Raw genomic sequence first — 27287 nt, forward strand, 5'->3', positions numbered from 1 at the left:
TACTGAAAATCCAGTTTGAGGATTTCTTTTTATTTAGCAAAAAATCATAAACAACAGAAAGATGTGTTCAATAACACATCTTTTAACAAACAGAAGTTACAGATGTAGTTTAATCTTCCCAACCTATTAGTTAAAAGGCTGTGATCACTTCAGGACTTCTTCTTTTGCTTTTGTTTATTGGCACAAATATGTCATGTCACCTCCCAGATGAGTGAATCCCCTGATTCAACTGAAATTAACAAATTTTACTCCATTTGTTAGTTTGACTTCTGGTGTGATGGTGCGTTCACTCCAGCGAGAGTGATACGATGATGATTTTTTAATCATCATCAAATAAGCCATTAAGTGAAATACACACGCACACACACGCACACACGCACACACACACACACACACACACACACACACACACACACACACACACACACACACACACACACACACACACACACACACACACACACACACACACACACACACACACACACACACACACAGAATGCTTATCGTCTTTACTTTCGAATGCTGATTACTTTTCAGACCAGCCAGTCAGTCTGGGTCTGCAGGTTTGACTGCATTCAACCTGTTCTTTGACATCATGTCAAGATTATCAGTCCTCCCCCACCTGTCACTTGGATACCAAAACCAAAAGTTAAAAGACAAAGGTCGGTAGAACAAAGGCCTCCGGCAGGTTCCTTAGGTGTGGACAGAAAGCTTTGATAATACACACCAAGGCCGTAGTCATGAAGTGAACATTGGGGTGGACCAAAATCTCACAACTTATTATTAACACACAAGATGATTTTTTATGTATTTTGCCATTTAAATCAATTTGTTATACTCTATTTTAAGTCTAATGTGTGCTTTGGCAATATAAACATGTTTATGTGTATTTTATATAACTTTATATATTTTTTACATTATTATTTTTTAATTACAATTACATAAGTATATAAAATTATACAAAATATACATAAATATGTAAAATATTGAGATACAAATCAGGCCTGTAAAAGTTAACAATAAAATAAAGAGTTAACGCCAAGTCCTTTTAAAACCACACATTTTTTGACGGACGATAGACGCGCGGACGTTCTGTGATTATGACTCACAATGTCAATTTCATTCATGTGTTTAAATCAGTGGTCACCAGCCTTTTCGAGCCCAAGATCACTTTTTAATCACAAACTTAAGCCGAGATCTACCATTACATTACATTTCATTAAAGGCTGAATGTACAAGAAATAAATATACACAAAGAAGGGCAGTTGTGCATTTTCTCTGTTTATTCTGCTGTGAACCACAATGTGTATCTCTCTATGACACAAATGTATTTACAACACTTTCTGAACACGTTTCAAAGTAAAAGCACTCCAGCGTTTCACCTTCTGAATCCACTCATTTGTTCCAACGGGGCTTTGATTGTTATCGACAGAAAGATGCGCATCTTCATACCGTAGAGTCCTGACATTTACTTTAGTACATGAACCAACTTGTTCTTGAAGGAAATGCAGGAGATAAACCTGCAACTCCACCGCCAGTAGCAGACACACAGCGCGTGTGAAAAACAGACAACCGACACACAGCTGATCTGCGGCGCGACGACAGCCAGTGAGTCCAGAGAGTTGGGGGATCGACAGTGAAGACTGGGAGATCGACCAGTAGATCGCATTCGGCGGGTTGGCGACCACTGGTTGAAATCAATTTAGCTTACTTAGTTTTGGGTTTTATAATTGATTCAATGAGTTGGAAATAAACTCATGAGATGCAAGTATTCTAGTTTTAGCATACGATCAGATAAGAGCAGGTTTTATTGTGAAATATTAAACAGGGGAGGGTTATTCAAACTGAGAATCAAAATGGTTACTATTTTATTGAAACAGAAAGTGGAAGTGGTTCACAGAAACCAGCCTTTAGTGCAGTGGTTCTCAAACTTTTTCTGTCATGCCCCACTTTGGAGCTAGAATATTGTTCATGCCCCACCCGCTCCCCTGCACCAACAAAATGATGACAAAATGGGCCAAGTTTAACATGTCTATTTACATAACATACACATGAACATTAAATTCACATTACTTTCAGGAATTTCTGATGTGCAAATAAAAAACCTTTTTCAAACAACTTTTTGTGACATTTGTCGCTTTTTTCAAAAAATAGTGCAATAACTTTGCTTAAATTCAACTTAATTGAAGTACTTTTGGTGACATGTATCACTACATTCCTCCATCAGTCTGTACTTTTTCAAAAATAGAGAAAAAATAAATTCAATTATAATCACTTTGTTACAAAGATGATAAAGCTCAACCAAAAAGAACACATGCATGTGACTGGGGTGTAATGTTTCTCTAAGTGTCTTCTTATTTTTTGGGGTCTCATAGAGTTTTCAGACCTAAAATACACACTGGTCTCTCCTCATCTCCTACCGCATTCACTGTGAACCCAAGAGCAAGATAGGCTTCATCGTACTTTCTTTTCAACTTGGTTTTTGAACACTGTCTCTTGATTGTCACTGACCGGCTGCTTCACGTGAACGAGCTCTGATCTCACTGTGTGTGTATCTCTGAGCGAATGAGTGGGGGCGGAGCCCCGGGGCCTGTGTGTGTGCGCGCTGTCTGGGAGCGCACACTCACACACACACACGCACATAAACACATTCGCCAGCTCCTGGTATTTCATGCTGGCCTGATACGATGATGATTTAACAAATTAACGTGACGTTCCCTCACGTTCACGTTCAACATATGAAAACTGATTCGTAAAGTTCCCCGTTCGCGAAAAATATGCGCGACATGCACAACACTGTACAGGGAGCCACTGCAGAGGGGCTGAAGAGCCGTGGGTGGTCGACCCCTGGTTACGGCGAAAGAACGATTTGTTTTACTGTTCCGCCGTTACAGAGATGTGGACGTCAAAACATTAGTTCGGCTATAACATTAGTCCCGCCTCACATTTCCCCCTCCCGGTCGCGCGCCCCACAGGCATAACAGGTTTGAGAATCACTTCTTTAGTGAGACTTAACTGACTTACGCCGGGTTCACACAGGACGCGGAAGCGCAGCGCCACGGCGCGCCGCGCCATTCTCAAGCGCGCAGCCGCCTGGCGGTTCACACAGGAGGCGCATTTCTCCGCGCCGGTCAGCCCGCGATTCTGCTTTCTCCGCTTGTTGTTGTACCCGTTGAATGTCGGGGTTCGGGGGTAAATGATGATGGTCTTCATAGCCCCCCCCCACCCCTCTCTTTCTCTCTCTGTCTGTCTGCTTGTGTGCTTGTAGTGGATGGGCAGAGGGGGACATTTAATTATGTGATTGTGAAAATTGGGAAAATTAAAACTCCAGGACAACAGAAGGGGAATACAAAGTATGGGAATGCATATTTGATAATTTATGTCGTATAAAATATGTCATTTATATCGTTTAAAATCATTTTTCAGTGTGTTTCCTGGCGCGATACGCTCGCGGCAAGCGGAAAAAATAGACTCGACGCCGAAACCATCGGTGCAGGGCGCGAGGCGCCCTTGGCGCTGCGCGGCGCATCGGGGGCGGAAAGGAGGCGCCTGGCTTTCCTTGGCGCGGCGCTTCCGCGTCCTGTGTGAACCCGGCGTTATGAGTCATCTACTATCAACTCCACCTCTCACACACACACACACACACACACACACACACACACACACACACACACACACACACACACACACACACACACACACACACACACACACACAAAGCTCCGCCTACTGAACCGTCGAGAAGAGGAAGAGTCACTGAAGAGAAGCAGAGTCTCCGAGGAAGTTTCTCTTGAAGTTTTTAAGAGAAAGTTTGTACTTTTTAACCATGGCGTGTGAAAGTAACAGCGTGTCTGATGAGAGGATAGGAGAGGCCCTGATCAGAGAGGTCATTGAGGAGGAGCTGAAACACATACCCTCCGAGGACGTCCCGTCCTTCACCCTCCCTGCTGTGGAACTAAAGAATGAGCAGGAGGACAAGTTTGTGGACCAGCTGGGCACATTGGTCCGCAAAATTGGTGACAAAATAAAGGATGACGTGGAGATCCAAGATGGAATAGATGGGCTTGCACGAGGCTTCAATTGGGACAGATTTATGGAAATGGCAGACAAGGCGTTTGAGCATGGAATCACCTGGGAGAAGATTGCTATTCTCTTCTATATTGCCGGCAAGTTGGCAGTCAAAATGGTGGAGGCTCATCTGCCTCAGTCAGTGGTGGAGATCCTGAAGTGGACCGTGGCCTATTTCAAAAAGTATCTCTTGGGCTGGATTCGGGGACGAGGAGGATGGATCTGCAGTTTCTCAGAATTGGCGGTGGCGTCCGTGCAGATCGCGTCATCCATGAGCTCTCATAGAGGAGGCCTTATCATCACCTTCTTCACCGGCATAGCTCTCGGAAGCTTCATCAGCTGGAGACTGACCAGTTGACTCTGAGGCGCACCTTGTTGCCATAAAGATGGTTATTTTCCCCTCTATTTTTTTTTACAATTTCTCTGCAAAACTTGAAAACTTGAGGGTGACAGCGATGACTCTAGAGCTGCAGCCAGTAGAGCCAGAAACAGTAAAGGTTGGGTGGGGGGTGGGGGGGTGGGGGGTTAGTCTATTAGATGAGTTGGTATTTGAACGAAACTCATTTTATTTGTGTTTGAATTGTAACATTGAAAATCTGAAGCAGACAAACATCCTATGGAAACACACCACCCACTGTGTGTGAATGTAGCTGTGTGGCTCCCCTCTGTCCTCCTGCCTTCTTTCCTGTTTACCATCTCTTCATCATGGCACTGCTGTAAATTTTGTTTACAATGTTTGCAATGTTATGAGGTTCTCTGTTTAAACCTTTTAATTGAACACTGCTCTGTGCTGTTTGTTTTCTGTTGGGATAGTCATTGCTGAATTAAACTGGAAATTTCAACTTCCTAGGGCAGTACTTATTCTAAACTTGCCTGTTGCTATGGTGCAGTTGGAAAACGTACAAAAAAAACAGGTTCATCCTACCTAGTTTATCTGTAATGAAGATTATATAATCACTATTTTCCATAAAATGAAACTGATTTTTGCTTTATTACTGTTCACGTGTGTGGCTTATATATCTTGAATGATTTACGGAACTGCTGTTATTTTCCATACATTGCATGAATGCTATTTCATTGGTCTGTTACACAACAGACATAATATTGTATAATATCTGTAATTAAAATCAATATGGAACATTACAGCAACAAAAGGGATGTTGTGCTTTTACTTTGATTGAAATCATCACCTTTGCTGTGTTTCTGTTTCTCAGGCTGAGATTTCCTTTCCAATAGTCGCTTTTTTATTCAATTATTTACATTGAATGTATCGTTTTTCCAAATTGCACCAATCTCAGCACTGCACTATTTCAGTTGATTTACAATTTACATACAAAGATGTGATGTTATCAGTGTCTTGATTCTTTGAGTATGATAACAAAGTTAAGGTTTTTTATAACCATATTTAATCATAAAGATAAAACAGAAATGCTTGAGAGCAGATTTGGAATAATGTCGTTATAGAGGTAAGGCCATTTAGCCTTAGCTGACACGAAAAATGTAACATTGTGCAGGGGGGAGTGGAGGGGGACATCAAAGTGCAATAGTCTGGGGCATGTGTGTGCCTGAAAGATGTGAGATGGGTACAGTAAACTGTGAATGTGTAGTGTGTGGAGCCCTTTGAGCCGTTGATAACAAGCTGTTGATAAAAGTGCTATATACATGCAGTCCGTTTGCCTTTTACCATTTTGTAGGGTGAGGTTAGTAGATAGAAAAAAACAACCTCACTCCTTGATTGTAAAACTTTATTCAAAACAAATACAGAGCAACAACATGTCAGAAGAGGTAGGAGTCATGTTTTTTTAAAGTTATTGTTCAAGTGGGTTGTTAAGGGTTTATGTTAGGAGTCCTAAATAAATACTACTACTACAGTGAAGTTTTCATAGGGATTGTTAAAGGTGCATTTTGGATTAAATAACAATTCAAGTTAGCTTTTCTATATAGGAACAAAAGTTACAGATGTAGTTTAATCTTCCCAACCTATTAGTTACATTTCTATGAAAACAGAATAAACACAATTTAATATAAACTGAACAAACATTGCTTCTCCATGTTGACTTTAATATACATATACCTATGTTTCTGCTGTTTAAACTCATAACTGTGTACAAAGCAGCCTCTTCTGTGGAGCAGCTTTTACTCCACGACAGCAGGTGGATATGAAAACACATGGTGAAACACAGCCAGAAAGATCTGGGGCCTCATTTATATCAGTTTCGCCACTTCTCACGCAAACGTTGGGATTTATATAAACAAACTTGACGGCAAAATTTGCACATTTCCACGAAAACGTACCCATGCGTACGAACATTTTGGAGATGGCGATGCAGACGTGAGGTGGTGAACTGAAGTCAGATTGATGACCCACTTCATCATTAACACTAAAACTAACTTTAATTTAATTGAAGAAGACATAAAACACCTTACAGCAAATTAAGTTTAGATACAAATAAACAGTGGAGTTGCAGAGCCGAGTCATTAATAGGTTTATATAATGTCTTCTAACACTGTGCGTGAATGAATGGATGAGGAGGAAACGAGGGTTCAGCGATCACAAAGAGTTTTTGTAACCATGACGATGACTGATCAGCTGATATAGATTCTATAGATCTGTGATCTTTGTGCTGAACTGAGTCCAGTAACACACAGATCGACCGACGGAACCGAACCATCCCAGTACAAACACGAGCATATAATAATAATTCTGTTAGATTCTATAGATTGAGGACATCACATCTGTCTCTGAATTTAATAATCCTGCAGTTTTGGATGATTAAACTACGAACAGGCGATACAACAAGTCCCCTCACATTCTGATAGTGTTTTTCTTTTGACTCCACCTTTGAATTGGATCTTTTTTTTATTTCAGGCTCCGTTCACTCTATCGTGCTCACTCTCAATTACTCTAATAACAGCAGCAGCGTATCAGTGTATTTTCTTTATTAGTGACATCACTGCTTTCCCATAAAATCTCTCTTCACCTCCACCTGACTAACAAACACCTCGATGTCAGTGTTGTGCCATAATGCATCAAACGTGATACCATAAAATGGTGTGCCTTTCGGCATTCAATAAATTTGGTTGTCAAGATAAAAATATTAAATATTAATATTTGATTATTAATATTAAATAATAACTTTAATTGATTAAAGTTACCTCGGGGGCACCACCCTTCAAAGGAAGGGAAAAGATAGCCAATTTATTGATTAAGTCTCATTGTTTAAGGTTCTAACTACAAATTTGGAACTCTGATTAACAATTAAATTAATAACTATAACCAAAATTACCATATAGATAGTTAGCTAAGTTGAAAGATATGGGGTTCTTGACAGTGTAGAGGTTGGCGAAATTCACTTATGCAACATTAATGAAAAAACATTTGTGAAAGAAAAACATTTATTATGAATATAATAAAGTATAAAAACACAAATTACTAACGGTCTAATTGCTAAACAAAGATAGGTATGTGTGTATACATGTGTGTGTGTCTGTGTGAGTCAGCGTGCTTTCAAGATGGTGGCTGGCCAAAGAGATAACACCCTTCCCCCACCTATTGGAATGTTTACGACCTGTAGAGATAATGAGGTGAAGAGTTATGCGTGTGTCTGTGTGTGTGCCAAATTAGAGGAAGTTACTAGATTGGATGCAACGAAAGACTGTGAAGAGCATAACAGACTAACATTACTTTCTCAATAACTTGTACCCAAAATACCACAACACCACAAATCAGACTTATAAACCTCACACAGAATCGAATAAACAGTCTTGCTTAGCCTAGTATAATTATTAAGCCCAGTTGTGTTACCAGTCCGTGGAAAGGGGAAAAAGGAAGTTGCTGTGCAGTTCGCAGTTTTGTGTCGTCTTGCTGGTTTCGGTTGGGCGGTGTAGCTCAGTTGCTGGCTGAAGTTTGCAAGCAGGACATCGAGTCGCTGCTAGGACGTTGGTAGAGCTTGGAGGGCGAGGAGGTTTCCTTGGTGAGATGAGCTGGAAGCTGCACCTTTGTGCTCCTCTCGAAGAGTTGGATGGGAAGAGAAGATGTGAGCTGGAGAAGAGGCTCCACAGCCTTCTCTCCTTGGAGGGAGTGTAGAAAGAGACTCGACAGCCTTCTCTCCATTGAGGGAGTTTAGAAAGAGACAGATCGAGAGAAGAAGCTGGAGAACCTAGCTTATATTGGCCCGGTGACCTCACAGGTCATGGGGTCCAGAGTGACCAATGGGAGTTGAAACCTGTGTCCCTGGGGGGGGGTTTCCACCCCTCTGTGTGAAGTTGATGCCCTCTGGGACATTGAGTTCCTTGCTCTGGTTTTTAATGGCCCCTGGGAGACGGAGTCCTGGGGGAACATGCGGCTTCAGGCTTTGATGGCACATGTAGGCCGAAGTGTGGTTTCACACAAAACCATGGCCCAACATCAGTGTCAGAAAGTTTCGCTTCCTCTTCTCATCGCTTGATGCCGTGACTGTCATGACTCATGGTGGAAACCCATTGGTCAGCAGGATAATTTAATATTCATGAGGTGCTTTGTATTGACCACTTACGGTTGAATGTGGGCGTGTACAGGGCGGACATGGCAGCAGATCCACATTCTAACATTTCCGGGTAATTTATAAAGTGAACATTGCGTTCAGGTGTGCATGGGCACGGTTTTATAAATCTGTTTTTTTTTTTTGCTTACGCCATTTACGGCTTTCGTGCGCACATACACTTTTAGTATGAATCTCACGCACTGTTTAATAAATGAGGCCCCTGATCACTACAGGACTTTTTCTTTTGCTTTTGTTTACTGGCTGAAATATGTCAAAGTTCCCCAAAGTTGAAGATGATGTGCAAGATGTGATGAAATGAACTTCCTCCCAGATGAGTGAATCCATTCATTTCACTGAAATGAACCAATTTTACTCCAAATGTTATTTTGAACTCTGGTGTGATGAAGCCATAACTCTTTAATTGCAAACATTAGATTAAAAACATCTATCCCGACAGTGGAATGATAAAAAAAACAAACAGACTTTCTCTTAAAAGCTGGACAACTACCACATTAGAAATTGTCACCACCTGCCCCCATCAGAATGTTCACCTCTAACTTTAAATTGGAATGCAACAGGAAAGCCTCCATTTTAGCAACAAACCAATACTGAGCACCTGACAGCCAAAAGCTACTATAGGCAAGTAAGCAGATTGTAAAAAAAACAAAGCAGATACTATTGATAAAATTAACTTATGTCAGTATCCGACAGAACAGCATCTGAATATTTTTGTGCTGTAACATCACCATGTTTTCATGACTTATCTTCACAGAGCTCGACACACTGTGGTGGATACACAGGTTTCAGAGAACTTGAGACCAATAATAAAATGTGCCCTTTAAATAGACTTATGTAGTGCATTATGGTTTAAATGTTATAAATAATAATGATGTTTTTCAGCTTATTTTTCTAACAAACGCCCTTTTTTCGCAAATCCAAGATTATGTAAGAGCATTGTCATGATAACAGATGTTATATTTCAGTCGACATTAGAAAACATTGAATCCAATACTTAGCTTTCAGCATGTGAGGCAGGAAAACAGAGCAATCACAACAACCCTTTAGGCTACTAGATACTCTGGATAATAACTACAGTTGAAATATGATGGTGACTCATGTAACTATGAACCTAATCTTACATCATGGAAACGACAGATGTGCCACCACTTCTTATATTGAAATTAGTTCTGGCATCAAACCTCAACACTGCAAACAAAGATATCAAAAACAAAGTTGGTATTGAAATTCTGGTATTATTTTGGCACTTATATTAGAGATAAAATCAGCAGTCCTACATAAACAAAAGAAGACAACTTAATGAAGCAGCGACAACACTTTTTGTTAGTGAAACGGAAATGAACTGCTCTCAGCTTTCAGACGGTGGTGGAAGATAAAACTCCACATCGCCTCACATTCTCATACACTACAACACACAAGAGGTGGAAAAGAGAACGGAAAAGTCAGAGCTGCACCTGGACCATCAAACACACACCCACGTTTGCAACTGAATGGCGGGCCACCTAAACCAGTCGACATTGTGGAGTGCACACTGCATTCATCAGGGAGAAAAGGTTTGAGACATTCGGTAGAATTATATATTAGCATCTCATAATAATTAGATTCATATTTCAACATTCTGAGATTTGAAAATATCATATAATTAAAAGAGACTCACAAATATAGGCTCTGTATCTTAAGTCATGAGAAGCGTACCTCCCAATTACAAGATATGGATCTCAGAGTTAAACAAATATTTCGTTTACTTTATGAAATATCGATATAATGATTTAACTAAATCTAATTATATTATATTGTAGCAAATTCTCCTCTCTTAATTTCAAGGTAATGATTTTGTAATTTTAAAAGAGCTTAGATATTTTTTCTCCCAACTGTCAAATACAGGTCTTGTAGTTATGACACGTGTAAACTGTAATTGCACTGTGTACTGGAAAAATTAACTAAGTGTGGTTGAAACCTATTTTATAGTTGAAGAGTAACTTTTGCAGCCCTGTCTAAATGCTTTATGACCTGAGCTGTTTTATGGTCTGAACTGTTGATGACCTGAAAACTGCCAGACCCTTTTGCCACTTATTTACCCTCCAAAGAACGGAATGTATGTCTGCTTATCTCCTTAGGAAACAAATGTAAATCAGTTGTTTGTGTTTAGATTCCTCTCTCTCCTGCGCCTACAGAACCAGTCTTAACTGGTTCTGAGAGACAGCCTTAGTCCTCCTATATAAGATGCTTGCATTTGAGTGTCCTGCATCTTCACTCTGAGATCCTTGTGACTCTCTGTGTTGATCCTTTCTGCAGAAAGCCCCTATTAAAATACACGTGGATAACTTTGGTGTTTCCAGCCTCTTGTATTTCCAGATTTCCATCACAACTGTTTAGTACTTACTGCAATTATCTTTTCATAACTACAAGTATTATTTTTGCTTAACTGTTTCCTTACAATTACGAGTCATGGGTCTTGTAAATATGAAACGCCTTTGTATTATTTCAAACACGAGTTAAGAGAAACTTAGTACTTAGTAGATAAGGATCTCATAATTATGTAACAGTTAACTTGTAATTGTGACAGAAACATCTTTTGGATACAGATCTCTTAATTATCAAAGCGCTCCTGTATTTATAAGGTTGGGTTGATTTGCTTTCTTTGCTGAATGCAATGTGCGTCCGCACACACACATCAACACTTTTGCTTTGCAAACTTTCCTGGGTGTAATTCTTATCTCAGTGTGGACTTTGTTAGTGTTGGTTTTGAATTCCAATCCACAGTATCATGTCAACAGCAGATTGTTAGACCCTGCAGGTATAGAAGAAGAGGGAACACCGTAAACCACCTAAGGTGACCATCCAGGGCCTGAGTCAGGGCCAGTGAGGAGCACAAAGGTGGGGGTTACTCAGCAGGATGTGGGATGTTGAAGGGCTGGGGCATCCCTCTGATAGAGGTGGTGTTCCCTCCACAGTCCACATACTGGTACATCTCCTGAGACACCTGCTCCACGTGGCCAAAGTACGTTGTTGTGACAGTCACTCTGCAGAGGGTGGTAAGGCACAGGTTGGAGCTTACACAGTCAACTCACTGGCGTACATTGATTATTGCAGCTTTTAATAACTACACAACACGTTTGATTCCATGACAACAAATCACATTAACTTTGCTTTATTCCACAGAAAGAAGTTAAAATATTGATGCCATTCTCGTGTCTGTGGGATAAATATGAAGCTACAGTTTAGACGTGGATTATAAACACTGTAAACACGTAAATGTTTAAAATTAAATAATCAGAATTTAAGGCCTTAAAACATTAAGATACTATGTACAGTCTTAAATATGTTTAGGTAGGTCTTAATTATGTTAACATTCATTGACTCATGGCCTATCCTTGATACTCAGACATGAGTGATAATGAAATTTCAATTTCATTCATGTGTGAACATAAACTTAGCTAACTTAGTATTGGCTTTTATAATTCATTCAATGAGTTGGAAATAAATGTAATTTCAGGATATGGTATGAACTCATGAGATGCAAGTATTCTAGTTTTAGCATACGATCAGATAAGAGCAGCTTTTATTGTGAAATATTAAACAGGGGAGGGTTATTAAAACTGAGAATCAAAATGGTTTCTATTTTAGTGAAACAGAAAGTGGAAGTGGTTCACAGAAACCAGCCTTTAGTGAGACTTAACTGACTTACGACTCATCTACTATCAACTCCACCTCTCACACACACACACACACACACACACACACACACAAAGCTCCGCCTACTGAACCGTCGAGAAGAGGAAGAGTCACTGAAGAGAAGCAGAGTCTCCGAGGAAGTTTCTCTTGAGGTTTTTAAGAGAAAGTTTGTACTTTTTAACCATGGCGTGTGAAAGTAACAGCGTGTCTGATGAGAGGATAGGAGAGGCCCTGATCAGAGAGGTCATTGAGGAGGAGCTGAAACACATACCCTCCGAGGACGTCCCGTCCTTCACCCTCCCTGCTGTGGAACTAAAGAATGAGCAGGAGGACAAGTGTTTGGACCAGCTGGGCACATTGGTCCGCAAAATTGGTGACAAATTAAAGGATGACGTGGAGATCCAAGATGGAATAGATGGGCTTGCACAAGGCTTCAAGTGGAACAGCTTTAAGGAAATGGGAGACAAGACGTTTGAGCATGGAATCACCTGGGAGAAGATTGCTATTCTCTTCTATATTGCCGGCAAGTGGGCAGTCAGAATGGTGGAGGCTCATCTGCCTCAGTCAGTGGTGGAGATCCTGAAGTGGACCGTGGACTATTTCAAAAAGTATCTCTTGGGCTGGATTCGGGGACGAGGAGGATGGATCTGCAGTTTCTCAGAATTGGCGGTGGCGTCCGTGCAGACCGTGTCATCCATGAGCTCTCATAGAGGAGGCCTTATCATCACCTTCTTCACCGGCATAACTCTCGGAAGCTTCATCAGCTGGAGACTGACCAGTTGACTCTGAGGCGCACCTTGTTGCCATAAAGATGGTTATTTTCCCCTCTACTTTTCTCTGCAATTTCTCTGCAAAACTTGAAAACTTGAGGGTGACAGCGATGACACTAGGGCTGCAGCCAAAGTTTGAGAAACAGTGAAGTCTCTTCACCATGGCACCGCTGTAAATTTAGTTTTGTGGTCAGCAATGTAATGAGGTACTCTGTTTAAACCTTCTAATTGAACACTGCTCTGTGCTGCTTGTTTCCTGTGGGGATAGGCATTGTTAAATTAAACTTGAAATTTTAAGTTCCTAGTGTGGTATGTTGTTTTAATCCACCTAGTTTACCTGTAATTAAGATTTTATCGTCAATATTTTTCATAAAATGAAACAGATTTTGCTTTATTACTGTTCACGTGTGTGGCTTATAAAACTTGAATGATTTACGGAACTGCTGTTATTTTCTATACATTGCATTTATGCTTTTTCAGGGGTCTGTTAAACAACTGACATAATCTTCACAACTATTTCAAAATCAAAGCTGTGTAATTCAGATCAATATGAAGCATTACAGCAACAAAATGAATGTTGTTCTTTTACTTGGATGGAGATCATCATCTTTGCGGTGTTTCTGTGTCTCAGTTTGTTATGTTGGGAAAAAAAAAAAAAAGAATTATAAAAAAAGTTTCCAATGGTCATTTTTTGGTTCAACTGTTATTAACATTGAATGTATCATTTGTCCAAATTGCACCAAATGCAGCACTGCACTATTACAGTTGATTTACAATTCACATACCAAGATGTGATGTTATCAGTGTCTTGATAGTTTGAGTATGATAATAAAGTTAAGGTTATTTATAACCATTGAGCCATTGAGTGAAAAAAAATGTTTTTTGTAGCTCACAAATACATAACTTGTCTTTCTAATGAGAAGAAAACCCATGACAAATATTGTTCTCTTTTACGAACTTGTCTGTGTGTGTGTGTGTGTGTGTGTGTGTGTGTGTGTGTGTGTGTGTGTGTGTGTGTGTGTGTGTGTGTGTGTGTGTGTGTTATCCTTGAAATGAAATCCACTTCTCCCTCGTTCAAATTTTCAGAATCCATAAAAATGTAAATATTTTATTTTGAAGTTGAACTGCTGGTAATAAGTTAAGAGTGAAGCTCAAACATCCAACTGTTGGAACATCGTGCACATTTTTGAGTGGAGGGGGGCCATCAAAATGCAATAGTCTGGGGCATGTGTGTGCGTGTTTAATCTGACTCATCGCCTGAGTCTGAGATGTGGGGTAGGGCTGGCTATTTGAGCATGTGTGTGCCCAACCTAAACTACTAGATGTAATATAAAGAAACACAGCCTTTAACATGGCCAGAGTAGCATACACATATATTTTATATGTTAAAGACAATTATCTATGTTTCTTACAGATAATAGGATATAACAATCATTGTCTTACTGAACATTACACTGCCTACACGTTTACACAAAAGAGAACCTCAGTGCTGCTTTTCAATATGTTTCCAAAATATGTAAATTCAATCCAGTCCACAGGCCAAACTGAGGTCTGACAACTAAACCAGCAGTGTGTGAAAGATCCACACCTCTCCCAGACACGCGCACACACACACACACACACACACACACACACACACACACACTCACAGACACACACAGCTCCACCTACTGAACCGTCAAGAAGAGGTTTTAAAGGTCCCATATTTTACACCTTTCTGGGTCTTAATTTGAGGTATTGGTCCCCTAAAATGATATATCAGTGGTTTAAAGTCGAAAAAGCTGCTGCAATGTGTATTTCCATGTCCTCTCTTCTGCCTCTCTCTGGAGCTGCAGACAGAACAGGCTGTTTTCGCCTGCCTCTTGAGCCTCTCCTCTGATTGGCTGACTGCACTTTGAGTGACACGCAACCAGGCCTATCACCGGACTCAATCTGGCACATTTGACGATCTCTCTGGTAAACACAGCTGAAAGACACGTTGTTATGTTTGCAGCTATAGAAGACCAGCCACACATTTGCAGTAGGTTACAATAGGATGTTTCTGAATGGTAAGTTACACCGTCCTCATGTTTGTTCAAGTTTTAAAAGAACAGTCGGTCAATGTAGCAGAACCCCTGTCCATGTTAGTGTGTATTGTATCTCTCTGTGTACGGTGGATGCTCATCCTCCTTCCTGGCTGGTGGTGAAGACACAGATGCGGATTGGAACGGCATCAATCCCAAACCTCCAATCATCCTGAAGCACTTAAGCTTTAACAATGCTGTGTGAAAGTAACAGCGTGTCTGATGAGAGGATAGGAGAGGCCCTGATCAAAGAGGTCATTGAGGAGGAGCTGAAACATCCCTCATCCTCCCTGGTGTGGAAGTAAAGAATGAGCAGGAGGACAAGTTTGTGGACCAGCTGGGCACATTGGTCCGCAAAATGGTGACAAAATAAAGGATGACTTGGAGATCCAAGATGGAATAGATGGGGTTGCACAAGGCTTCAAGTGGGTCAGATTTAAGGAAATGGCAAACAAGGTGTTTGAGCATGGAATCACCTGGGAGAAGATTGCTATTCTCTTCTATATTGCCGGCAAGTTGGCAGTCAAAATAGTGGAGGCTCATCTGCCTCAGTCAGTGATGGAGATCCTGAGGTGGGCCGTGGACTTTTTCAAAAATTATCTCCTGGACTGGTTTCGGGAATGGGGAGGATGGATCTGCAGTTTCTCAGAACTGGCGGTGGCGTCATCCATGAGCTCTCACAGAGGAGGCCTTGTCATCACCTTCTTCACCGGCATAGCTCTCGGAAGCTTCATCAGCTGGAGACTGACCAGTTGACTCCGAGGCGCACCTTTTTGCTGTAAAGATGGTTCAAACATTTTCTAAGAATTATTTTCACTCTACTTTTCCACTTTTCTTGCAATTTCTCTGCAAAACTTTAAAACTTGAGGGTGACAGCGATGACTCTAAAGAAAGGATGTGTTAAAATCCAACACGCTTTTTGTCTTATAGCTATTTCAACACATGTTCGGGTAAAATATCCAAACACATTTTTTTAAAAGCGCTTTTTTTTAAAAACGCTTTTTTTAAAAGTCACACAAGTGATCAACACATCATGTGTTAGATACTTGACCAATCACGAAAGGTAAGCTGGCTTTTATCTTTAGTTAGCGTAGAGCCTGCTGAAAATGAATTGCCAGGTTTGTGACATTCAGGTAGGGAGGTTTCAAAACTGTATTCACTGAAAAGCACTTACTCACAAGTGAGATTTAACTTCACCTGTTGCGACGGCATTAAAAGTGAACATCACGTAAACTAACGGCTCCCTCAATGTTGGCATCACGCTATCAGTGTCTTGTGTTAAAGCTGAGCCTGAGACTGTGATGTAACGTTAATTCCAGATGTTTGCAAGCTAACGCTAAGTTACGCTAGCTTGTAGAATCAGAAGGTGGATGTTGTCATGGGCTTTAAGTCAGCTTCTGCCCAACACCGGTGACCCGGTAGGTTAGTTAACATTTTAAACAGGTTAACTGCATTTAGCTCTTACAAACGCTTTGGACAGGGATAGCTTCTACATTAGGAGGATGGGGTCGGGCCCTGTTTCATTATGCATTTAGCAAATGTAAATGCTGTTTAATAAGTGCGGAGAATCATAGGTTAACATATCTTGGATGTCTTGCTAACGTTAGCTCAGCATTGTCAAAGATATGTTGGCCAAAAGGTTCTTTGTACGGTCAACATGTTAAACAACCAAACATGGTTGTTGACGGTTAGGTTGTAATGATAATATCTCATATCTACCATTATTGTAATTAGGTTGTTTGGCCGCCTCGCGCGAAAGGCAGGAAAAAAATATTTGCAAGCTAGAAAACCTTCCAATACCGAAGGTTCTGGATAACAAGCAAATCACCAACAGTAGCTGAAATGCTTCCGCAGTACCCTCGCTTTGTGGACCTGCCATTCTTGGTAAGTATACAGCACTTAAATTAAAAGTTCCAATATGTTATTTTGATGTAACTAACCATAACTTCAATTATTATGGCAAACATCTCAATCAATCAATCTCTCAGGGAACACACCCAGGTTGCAAACCCATTTGGAGAAAAATTATAAATTTCACTTTGTCAGAGGATGTTCCTATGCAGTCGTGCTCTAACAACAATGACACTTCAGATACAGATTTCGACCACAATCTAGATCAGGGGTATTCAACTAAAATTTAAAGAGGTCCAGTTAGAGAAAAATTCTTGAAGCAAAGGTCCGGAAGATCTTAATGTCTAACTATTTAGTGTGATATATATTTAAGTAGCCTAGTAGTTGTATCAACATCTGCATGTACTAAATACCTGACTGTCAAATCAAATGAATTCAGTACGATTGAAAAACTTTGACAATATTTATTGTCACGTAACATAGAACTGAACATATATGTATGATTGCAGATATGTATAATGTTCTCTCATTAACTAAATAAAAGTAGGGCTGCATTTCAAAATAAGAAAAAATAAATAAAATGTGAAAATTGTGCATGTTCAAATAAAGGGCTTAACTTCAGAAAAATTAAATAAAGGGAGCAAAAGCTTGAATTTCCCTTTTTCTGTTTCACATCTTGACTCAAATGTCTCAACCAATTTTACAGATAATAAATCTCAACACATCTTAACAATTGAACAGTTTTAGAATCACTTTCTTCCCCTCTTATATCCCACTCCCCCACTTTGTTCGTCTGTTTCTCTCCCTTTCTCCGTCTCACTCCTGTTTCTCTCCCTTTCTCCGTCTCACTCCTCTGTTTCTCTCCCTTTCTCCGTCTCACTCCTGTTTCTCTCCCTTTCTCCGTCTCACTCCTCTGTTTCTCTCCCTTTCTCCATCTCACTCCTCTGTATCTCTCCCTTTGTTTTCTCTACCTGTATCTCTATCTTTCTTTTTCTTTCTACCGTCTTTTCATGTGTAACTTGCCTCTAACTCTCTCATCTGTCTGCACTGTAGAGTCGCAATGTTTACCGCCTGGAATGCACAGACTTGATTGGCTGAGTAGTATCACGTGGAATGGCTTAACTCGCATGCAATTGGTCTGTGCGTTTCCTCATCTGCTAAACCACTACCGTAAAGCAGCGCCGGTTACAAATAGAAGCACCCCGTCAGGTTTTAAATCATAACCTTCTGTTTTGGCTGTAGGTCCGGGTCCGTACGGGACGGCTTCTGGGTCCGGACCGCGGTCCGCCTGTTAGTGACCTCTGATCTAGATACTCCAATGGCTCTTCATTTTTCAGACCACAGTGACTGGGCAGCTTCATTTGTTGCCAACATGTACTCTGCATCAAATTCCACCCTAACTGATGTGCAAAAAAGTATTGTATGCACCAAAGAGCTATTGGACAAGACATTAGATTCATTGAAAGATAAAACTGCATCTCTGATTAATAGCTACTCTATATCAAATGATGATGACACTGTCCAAGCTTTGATGAAGGTTTTTTTGAAAAGGCACGAAATGTTTTCAGACGTGGAATTTTTTCTGAAAAACACTCCCTGGTTAAGCCCACCAAAATGTTCTTGGGGTACAGAGGTGACACAGCAAGAAAACAGGGGAAATTGAATCAAGTACTGGCTGCAGACACTTATCAGTACATCTCCATTATCAATACCATAAAGTTTCTATTTGGAAGTGAAAAGATGCAGACCCTCTATAAGCAATCTAACAAAAGTGTTGATGGTAAAATGCATGATTATTGTGGTGGAACACAGTTTGCCCAGCATGCCTTATACAGCAGGTATCCCAATGCACTACAAATCCAACTTTATTATGACTTGGGTTCAAAAACTAAACTAACTAAAGTTCACTAAATGGGAGCAGTTTACTTTCAGTTGAGAAACTTGCCTGTGGAATTGAACTCCTCCCTTGCAAACATTCACCTTTGTCTACTCTTCATTTCTATAGATCAGAGGTCACTAACAGCCGTCCCGTACGGACCCGGACCTACAGCCAAAACAGAACGTTATGATTTAAAACCTGACGGGGCGCTTCTATTTGTAACCGGCGCAGCTTTTGTAGTCTTTACGGTAGTGGTTTAGCGGATGAGGAAACGCACAGACCAATTGCATGCGAGTTAAGCCATCCCACGTGATACTACTCAGCCAATCAAGTCTGTGCATTCCAGGCGGTAAACATTGCGACTCTAGGGTTAACCCTAACCCTGCGGACAGATGAGAGTTAGAGGCAAGTTACACACGAAAAGACGGTAGAAAGAAAAAGAAAGATAGCGATACAGGTAGAGAAAACAAAGGGAGAGATACAGAGGAGTGAGACGGAGAAAGGGAGAGAAACAGAGGAGTGAGACGGAGAAAGGGAGAGAAACAGAGGAGTGAGACGGAGAAAGGGAGAGAAACAGGAGTGAGACGGAGAAAGGGAGAGAAACAGGAGTGAGACGGAGAAAGGGAGAGAAACAGGAGTGAGACGGAGAAAGGGAGAGAAACAGAGGAGTGAGACGGAGAAAGGGAGAGAAACAGAGGAGTGAGACGGAGAAAGGGAGAGAAACAGGAGTGAGACGGAGAAAGTTGAGAAACAGGAGTGAGATGGAGAAAGGGAGAGAAACAGAGGAGTGAGACGGATAAAGTGGAGAAACAGGAGTGAGACGGAGAAAGGGAAAGAAACAGAGGAGTGAGACGGAGAAAGGGAGAGAAACAGAGGAGTGAGACGGAGAAAGGGAGAGAAACAGGAGTGAGACGGAGAAAGTTGAGAAACAGGAGTGAGATGGAGAAAGGGAGAGAAACAGAGGAGTGAGACGGATAAAGTGGAGAAACAGGAGTGAGACGGAGAAAGGGAGAGAAACAGGAGTGAGACGGAGAAAGGGAGAGAAACAGGAGTGAGACGGAGAAAGGGAGAGAAACAGAGGAGTGTGACGGAGAAAGGGAGAGAAACAGGAGTGAGACGGAGAAAGGGAGAGAAACAGGAGTGAGACGGAGAAAGGGAGAGAAACAGAGGAGTGAGATGGAGAAAGGGAGAGAAACAGGAGTGAGACGGAGAAAGGGAGAGAAACAGGAGTGAGACGGAGAAAGGGAGAGAAACAGGAGTGAGACGGAGAAAGGGAGAGAAACAGAGTGAGACGGAGAAAGGGAAAGAAACAGAGGAGTGAGACGGAGAAAGGGAGAGAAACAGAGGAGTGAGACGGAGAAAGGGAGAGAAACAGAGGAGTGAGACGGAGAAAGGGAGAGAAACAGGAGTGAGACGGAGAAAGGGAGAGAAACAGAGGAGTGAGATGGAGAAAGGGAGAGAAACAGGAGTGAGACGGAGAAAGGGAGAGAAACAGGAGTGAGACGGAGAAAGGGAGAGAAACAGAGGAGTGAGACGGAGAAAGGGAGAGAAACAGGAGTGAGACGGAGAAAGGGAGAGAAACAGAGGAGTGAGACGGAGAAAGGGAAAGAAACAGAGGAGTGAGACGGAGAAAGGGAGAGAAACAGGAGTGAGACGGAGAAAGGGAGAGAAACAGGAGTGAGACGGAGAAAGTTGAGAAACAGAGGAGTGAGATGGAGAAAGGGAGAGAAACAGGAGTGAGACGGAGAAAGGGAGAGAAACAGAGGAGTGAGACGGAGAAAGGGAGAGAAACAGGAGTGAGACGGAGAAAGTGGAGAAACAGGAGTGAGACGGAGAAAGTGGAGAAACAGGAGTGAGATGGAGAAAGTGGAGAAACAGGAGTGAGACGGAGAAAGTGGAGAAACAGGAGTGAGATGGAGAAAGGGAGAGAAACAGGAGTGAGACGGAGAAAGTGGAGAAACAGGAGTGAGATGGAGAAAGTGGAGAAACAGGAGTGAGATGGAGAAAGGGAGAGAAACAGGAGTGAGACGGAGAAAGTGGAGAAACAGGAGTGAGACGGAGAAAGTTGAGAAACAGGAGTGAGATGGAGAAAGTGGAGAAACAGGAGTGAGATGGAGAAAGGGAGAGAAACAGAGGAGTGAGACGGGGAAAGGGAGAGAAACAGACGAACAAAGTGGGGGAGTGGGATATAAGAGGGGAAGAAAGTGATTATAAAACTGTTCAATTGTTAAGATGTGTTGAGATTTATTATCTGTAAAATTGGTTGAGACTTTTGAGTCAAGATGTGAAACAGAAAAAGGGAAATTCAAGCTTTTGCTCCCTTTATTTTATTTTTCTGAAGTTAAGCCCTTTATTTGAACATGCACAATTTTCACATTTTATTTATTTTCTCTTATTTTGAAATGCAGCCCTACTTTTATTTAGTTAATGAGAGAACATTATACATATCTGCAATCATACATATATGTTCAGTTCTATGTTATGTGACAATAAATATTGTCAAAAAGTTTTTGAATCGTACTGAATTCATTTGATTTGACAGTCAGGTATTTAGTACATGCAGATGTTGATACAACTACTAGGCTACTTAAATATATATCACACTAAATAGTTAGACATTATGATCTTCCGGACTTTTGCTTCAAGAAATTTTCTCTAACTGGACCTCTTTAAATTTTAGTTGAATACCCCTGCTATAGACAGAGAGGTATATGGCTTTGGCAAAATATTAGAGCCTTTGTTGGATGATATTCGATCTCTTGAAACAAAATGGATGGAGTTTGAAATTGAGGGTCAGAGTTCTCTGCTCTATGGCACTATCTGCCTCCTGACTGCTGATAATCATGCTTGCCATTCACTTGGAGGGTTTTTGGAAAGCTTCTCAGCCAACGAATTTTGCCATTTCTGTCAAACTGACAGACAAGCTGCCCAGCATGTGTTTGATGATAATCATCAGGACTTTCGCAATAAAGTAAACTTTAAAGAAAATGTCATGCTTAATAATACAACTCTAACTGGTATAAAGGGGGATTCCTGCATTTTAGAGGGCGTGGCTCTAATTGAAGTCAAATTACTTTTGAAACATTTAATCTACAATGAAAAGCTTTTCACCTGAGAGCAGTTCAATTACAGACTGGTAAGCTTTGATTACAGTTTTGCAAATGAGAAAAACAAACCTAGTGTCATTCTTAACCTGAGAACATCAGAGAATCCTATAAAACAAACAGCCTGTCAGAGGTGGTGCCTCTTACTCTTTTTACCCTTCCTAATAGGAGATTTTATAAGAGAGCATGATCAGCATTGGAAATTGTTCCTTCTACTCAGAGAAATATGCAGTATAGTATTTCCCCAGTTGTCAGCAAAGGACGTGCTGTCTTTTAAAAGCAGTTGGTCATAGATCACCACAATGTATTCAAGAGTCTTTATCCTGACAGACAGCTCACCCCCAAACATAATTTTATGATTCACTATTGGTGCATGATATTAAAGTTCGGCCCACTTTTGAAGTAATGGTGTATGAGATTTGAGAGTAGGCATGGCCCTCTCAAAAGGCATGCTCATGTTGTGTGTAACTTCATAAATATTTCTAAGACTTTGGCCTATAAGAATCAAATTCAAAGTTCGTTTGACTGGAAATTTAGTGAACCCCTTCCGAAAAAAAAAAATGTGTCAGTTACAAAAGCTTTCCCGGTCATGGTCGGTTCTTTGGAGAAAAGTGATCTGTTCATTGAAAATTTGAAAGCACTTGGGTTTAATATTAGCACTTGCAGCACAATTCATGTGGCTCACTCTGTCTGTGCACTTGGACGGACATGAAGAGTAGAGCGTCTCTTTGGAGAGATATTACACATTATTCCCAAATGTGAATGTTCGCATGAATAGTTTGTTCAGTTAGTTTTTTAACTGGCTCTTAAAATTGAACGAGGCAATTGCAAAATGAGTTGTTAAAATGTATTTATTGTATTTTGTGTCTCTGACGGGTTTTACAGTTGTCAAATAGACTGATAATGCCCTTGTTATTCTACTGACTCAAATATGTTACTGAAAATCCAGTTTGAGGAATTATTTTTATTTTGCAAAAAAACATAAAAAACACAAAGATGTGTTAAATAACACATCTTTTAACGAAGAAAAGTTACAGATGTAGTTTAATCTTCCCAACCTATAAGTTAAAAGGCTGTGATCACTTCAGGACTTCTTCTTTTGCTTTTGTTTATTGGCACAAATATGTCATGTCACCTCCCAGACGAGTGAATCCCCTGATTCAACTGAAATTAACAAATTTTACTCCAATTGTTATTTTGACTTCTGGTGTGATGAAGCCATAACTCTTTAATTGCAAACATTAGATTAAAAACATGTCTTCTGATTGTGGAAAGATTAAAAACAAACGTACTTTCTCTTAAAAGCTGGACAACTACAACACACAAACATTTGAAATTGTGACCACCTGCCATCATCAGAATGTTCACCTCTGACTTTAAATTCCAAACTAATAAGTCAAAGATTATTCCTCAATAATGGTTTGCCATAAAAACTGGGTGAAACATGGGTGATTGACAGCTGAGACTGACTTGTGATTGGTCAAGCATGTGCATCATTGACCCTGTTCAGACCGCTAAGTACGTGTGTTCACACCTGGCATTAAAATGTGTCCTGAATGTGTCGATACATCCGATGTCGAGTAACTTCTGCTGTGAGCTGACTGGCAAAGATATGGCGACTTCAAGTGGAACTGCAGCAAATTCTGTAATTTCTTTACAAAAACACACTTTCGCTGAACTGAACTAATCAGTTTACAAATGATGAACGTAAGCGGCGTTCACTCCAGCGAGAGTGATACGATGATGATTTTTTAATCATCATCAAATAAGCCATTAAGTGAAATACACACGCACACACACACGCACACACGCACACACACACACACACACACACACACACACACACACACACACACACACACACACACACACACACACAGAATGCTTATCGTCTTTACTTTCGAATGCTGATTACTTTTCAGACCAGCCAGTCAGTCTGGGTCTGCAGGTTTGACTGCATTCAACCTGTTCTTTGACATCATGTCAAGATTATCAGTCCTCCCCCACCTGTCACTTGGATACCAAAACCAAAAGTTAAAAGACAAAGGTCGGTAGAACAAAGGCCTCCGGCAGGTTCCTTAGGTGTGGACAGAAAGCTTTGATAATACACACCAAGGCCGTAGTCATGAAGTGAACATTGGGGTGGACCAAAATCTCACAACTTATTATTAACACACAAGATGATTTTTTATGTATTTTGCCATTTAAATCAATTTGTTATACTGTATTTTAAGTCTAATGTGTGCTTTGGCAATATAAACATGTTTATGTGTATTTTATATAACTTTATATATGTTTTACATTATTATTTTTTAAATACAATTACATAAGTATATAAAATTATACAAAATATAGACGCGCGGACGTTCTGTGATTATGACTCACAATGTCAATTTCATTCATGTGTTTAAATCAGTGGTCACCAGCCTTTTCGAGCCCAAGATCACTTTTTAATCACAAACTTAAGCCGAGATCTACCATTACATTTCATTAAAGGCTGAATGTACAAGAAATAAATATACACAAAGAAGGGCAGTTGTGCAACTTTTTCCATTCAATTCACAATATTCAAATTAATATCATTCATATTTACAATGCAAAATATGTAGCTTCTCAGTTCCACAACATGTTCTGCAGAGGAGCTGCTACTGCAGCACAATGTTTGTACATATAGGCTTTGATTTGAATATGGCCACAAATATGATTATTACCCTGTATGAAAGAAGTCCCTTGTACTAAAATAAATACCAGTACTACACAGTATGAAGCCGTGCATCTTCTGCTCTTGCAAATATTTCACAATAATAACCCCTTTTTAAACAAGGGAATGGATTCCATCAACAGAAACGCTGGAGTGCTTTTATTTTGAAAAGGCATACAGAAAGTGTTGCAACCATTTGTTTGTGACATAAATTCATCAGATAAACATTAAAAATCAGGTTAAAGATCATTTTTTCTGTTTATTCTGCTGTGAACCACAATGTGAATCTCTCTATGACACAAATGTATTTACAACACTTTCTGAACACGTTTCAAAGTAAAAGCACTCCAGCGTTTCACCTTCTGAATCCACTCATTTGTTCCAACGGGGCTTTGATTGTTATCGACAGAAAGATGCGCATCTTCATACCGTAGAGTCCTGACATTTACTTTAGTACATGAACCAACTTGTTCTTGAAGGAAATGCAGGAGATAAACCTGCAGCTCCACCGCCAGTAGCAGACACACAGCGCGTGTGAAAAACAGACAACCGACACACAGCTGATCTGCGGCGCGACGACAGCCAGTGAGTCCAGAGAGTTGGGGGATCGACCGTGAAGACTGGGAGATCGACCAGTAGATCGCATTCGGCGGGTTGGCGACCACTGGTTGAAATCAATTTAGCTTACTTAGTTTTGGGTTTTATAATTGATTCAATGAGTTGGAAATAAACTCATGAGATGCAAGTATTCTAGTTTTAGCATACGATCAGATAAGAGCAGGTTTTATTGTGAAATATTAAACAGGGGAGGGTTATTCAAACTGAGAATCAAAATGGTTTCTATTTTATTGAAACAGAAAGTGGAAGTGGTTCACAGAAACCAGCCTTTAGTGGAACTTACCTGACTTATGACTCATCTACTATCAACTCCACCTCTCACACACAAAGCTCCGCCTACTGAACCGTCGAGAAGAGGAAGAGTCACTGAAGAGAAGCAGAGTCTCCGAGGAAGTTTCTCTTGAAGTTTTTCAGAGAAAGTTTGTACTTTTTAACCATGGCGTGTGAAAGTAACAGCGTGTCTGATGAGAGGATAGGAGAGGCCCTGATCAGAGAGGTCATTGAGGAGGAGCTGAAACACATACCCTCCGAGGACGTCCCGTCCTTCACCCTACTTGCTGTGGAACTAAAGAATGAGCAGGAGGACAAGTTTGTGGACCAGCTGGGCACATTGTTCCGCAAAATTGGTGACAAAATAAAGGATGACGTGGACATCCAAGATGGAATAGATGGGCTTGCACAAGGCTTCAAGTGGAACAGATTTATGGAAATGGCAGACAAGGCGTTTGAGCATGGAATCACCTGGGAGAAGATTGCTATTCTCTTCTATATTGCCGGCAAGTTGGCAGTCAAAATGGTGGAGGCTCATAAGCTTCAGTCAGTGACGGAGATACTGAAGTGCACCGTGGACTATTTCAAAAAGTATCTCTTGGGCTGGATTCGGGGACGAGGAGGATGGATCTGCAGTTTCTCAGAATTGGCGGTGGCGTCCGTGCAGATCGCGTCATCCATGAGCTCTCATAGAGGAGGCCTTATCATCACCTTCTTCACCGGCATAACTCTCGGGAGCTTCATCAGCTGGAGACTGACCAGTTGACTCTGAGGCGCACCTTGTTGCCATAAAGATGGTTATTTTCCCCTCTAATTTTTTTTTACAATTTCTCTGCAAAACTTGAAAACTTGAGGGTGACAGCGATGACTCTAGAGCTGCAGCCAGTAGAGCCAGAAACAGTAAAGGTTGGGTGGGGGGTTAGTCTATTAGATGAGTTGGTATTTGAAAGAAACTCATTTTATTTGTGTTTGAATTGTAACATTGAAAATCTGAAGCAGACAAACATCCTATGGAAACACACCACCCACTGTGTGTGAATGTAGCTGTGTGGCTCCCCTCTGTCCTCCTGCCTTCTTTCCTGTTTACCATCTCTTCATCATGGCACTGCTGTACATTTTGTTTACAATGTTTGCAATGTTATGAGGTTCTCTGTTTAAACCTTTTAATTGAACACTGCTCTGTGCTGTTTGTTTTCTGTTGGGATAGTCATTGCTGAATTAAACTGGAAATTTCAACTTCCTAGGGCAGTACTTATTCTAAACTTGCCTGTTGCTATGGTGCAGTTGGAAAACGTACAAAAAAACAGGTTCATCCTACCTAGTTTATCTGTAATGAAGATTATATAATCACTATTTTCCATAAAATGAAACTGATTTTTGCTTTATTACTGTTCACGTGTGGCTTATATATCTTGAATGATTTACGGAACTCCTGTTATTTTCCATACATTGCATGAATGCTATTTCATTGGTCTGTTACACAACAGACATAATATTGTATAATATCTGTAATTAAAATCAATATGGAACATTACAGCAACAAAAGGGATGTTGTGCTTTTACTTTGATTGAAATCATCACCTTTGCTGTGTTTCTGTTTCTCAGGCTGAGATTTCCTTTCCAATAGTCGCTTTTTTATTCAATTATTTACATTGAATGTATCGTTTTTCCAAATTGCACCAATCTCAGCACTGCACTATTTCAGTTGATTTACAATTTACATACAAAGATGTGATGTTATCAG

The 27287-nt window shown here is 40.6% G+C and overlaps 4 protein-coding genes and 1 pseudogene across 4 annotated transcripts in view; 4 read left to right on the plus strand and 1 right to left on the minus strand.

Annotated features, from left to right (window-relative positions):
- The first annotated feature begins 3709 nt into the window (after positions 1–3709).
- Positions 3710–4750, plus strand: LOC117770434 (apoptosis regulator BAX-like). Its single transcript, XM_034599898.1, has one exon. It carries the CDS (start codon positions 3830–3832, stop codon positions 4427–4429), a length of 600 nt encoding a protein of 199 aa, XP_034455789.1. The 5' UTR covers positions 3710–3829; the 3' UTR covers positions 4430–4750.
- Positions 4751–10989: 6239 nt separating this feature from the next.
- tmem106bb (transmembrane protein 106Bb) overlaps positions 10990–27287 on the minus strand; it is a 32916-nt gene continuing 16618 nt past the window's right edge. The window contains exon 8 of the mRNA XM_034599895.1: positions 10990–11635. Coding sequence (XP_034455786.1) covers positions 11497–11635 — 139 coding nt within the window. The 3' untranslated portion in view covers positions 10990–11496. The remainder of the gene's footprint in view (positions 11636–27287) is intronic.
- On the plus strand, positions 12374–15969 carry LOC117770433 (apoptosis regulator BAX-like). Its single transcript, XM_034599897.1, has 2 exons — positions 12374–13106; positions 15931–15969. The coding sequence occupies exon 1, from the start codon at positions 12471–12473 to the stop codon at positions 13068–13070; it is 600 nt and encodes a 199-aa protein (XP_034455788.1). The 5' UTR covers positions 12374–12470; the 3' UTR covers positions 13071–13106; positions 15931–15969.
- LOC117770437 lies at positions 15315–15883 on the plus strand (annotated as a pseudogene).
- LOC117770436 (apoptosis regulator BAX-like) lies at positions 25638–26627 on the plus strand. Its single transcript, XM_034599899.1, has one exon. It carries the CDS (start codon positions 25710–25712, stop codon positions 26307–26309), a length of 600 nt encoding a protein of 199 aa, XP_034455790.1. The 5' UTR covers positions 25638–25709; the 3' UTR covers positions 26310–26627.

The sequence above is a fragment of the Hippoglossus hippoglossus genome, chromosome 11 (genome assembly GCF_009819705.1).
Source record: "Hippoglossus hippoglossus isolate fHipHip1 chromosome 11, fHipHip1.pri, whole genome shotgun sequence".
Lineage (NCBI taxonomy): Eukaryota > Metazoa > Chordata > Actinopteri > Pleuronectiformes > Pleuronectidae > Hippoglossus > Hippoglossus hippoglossus.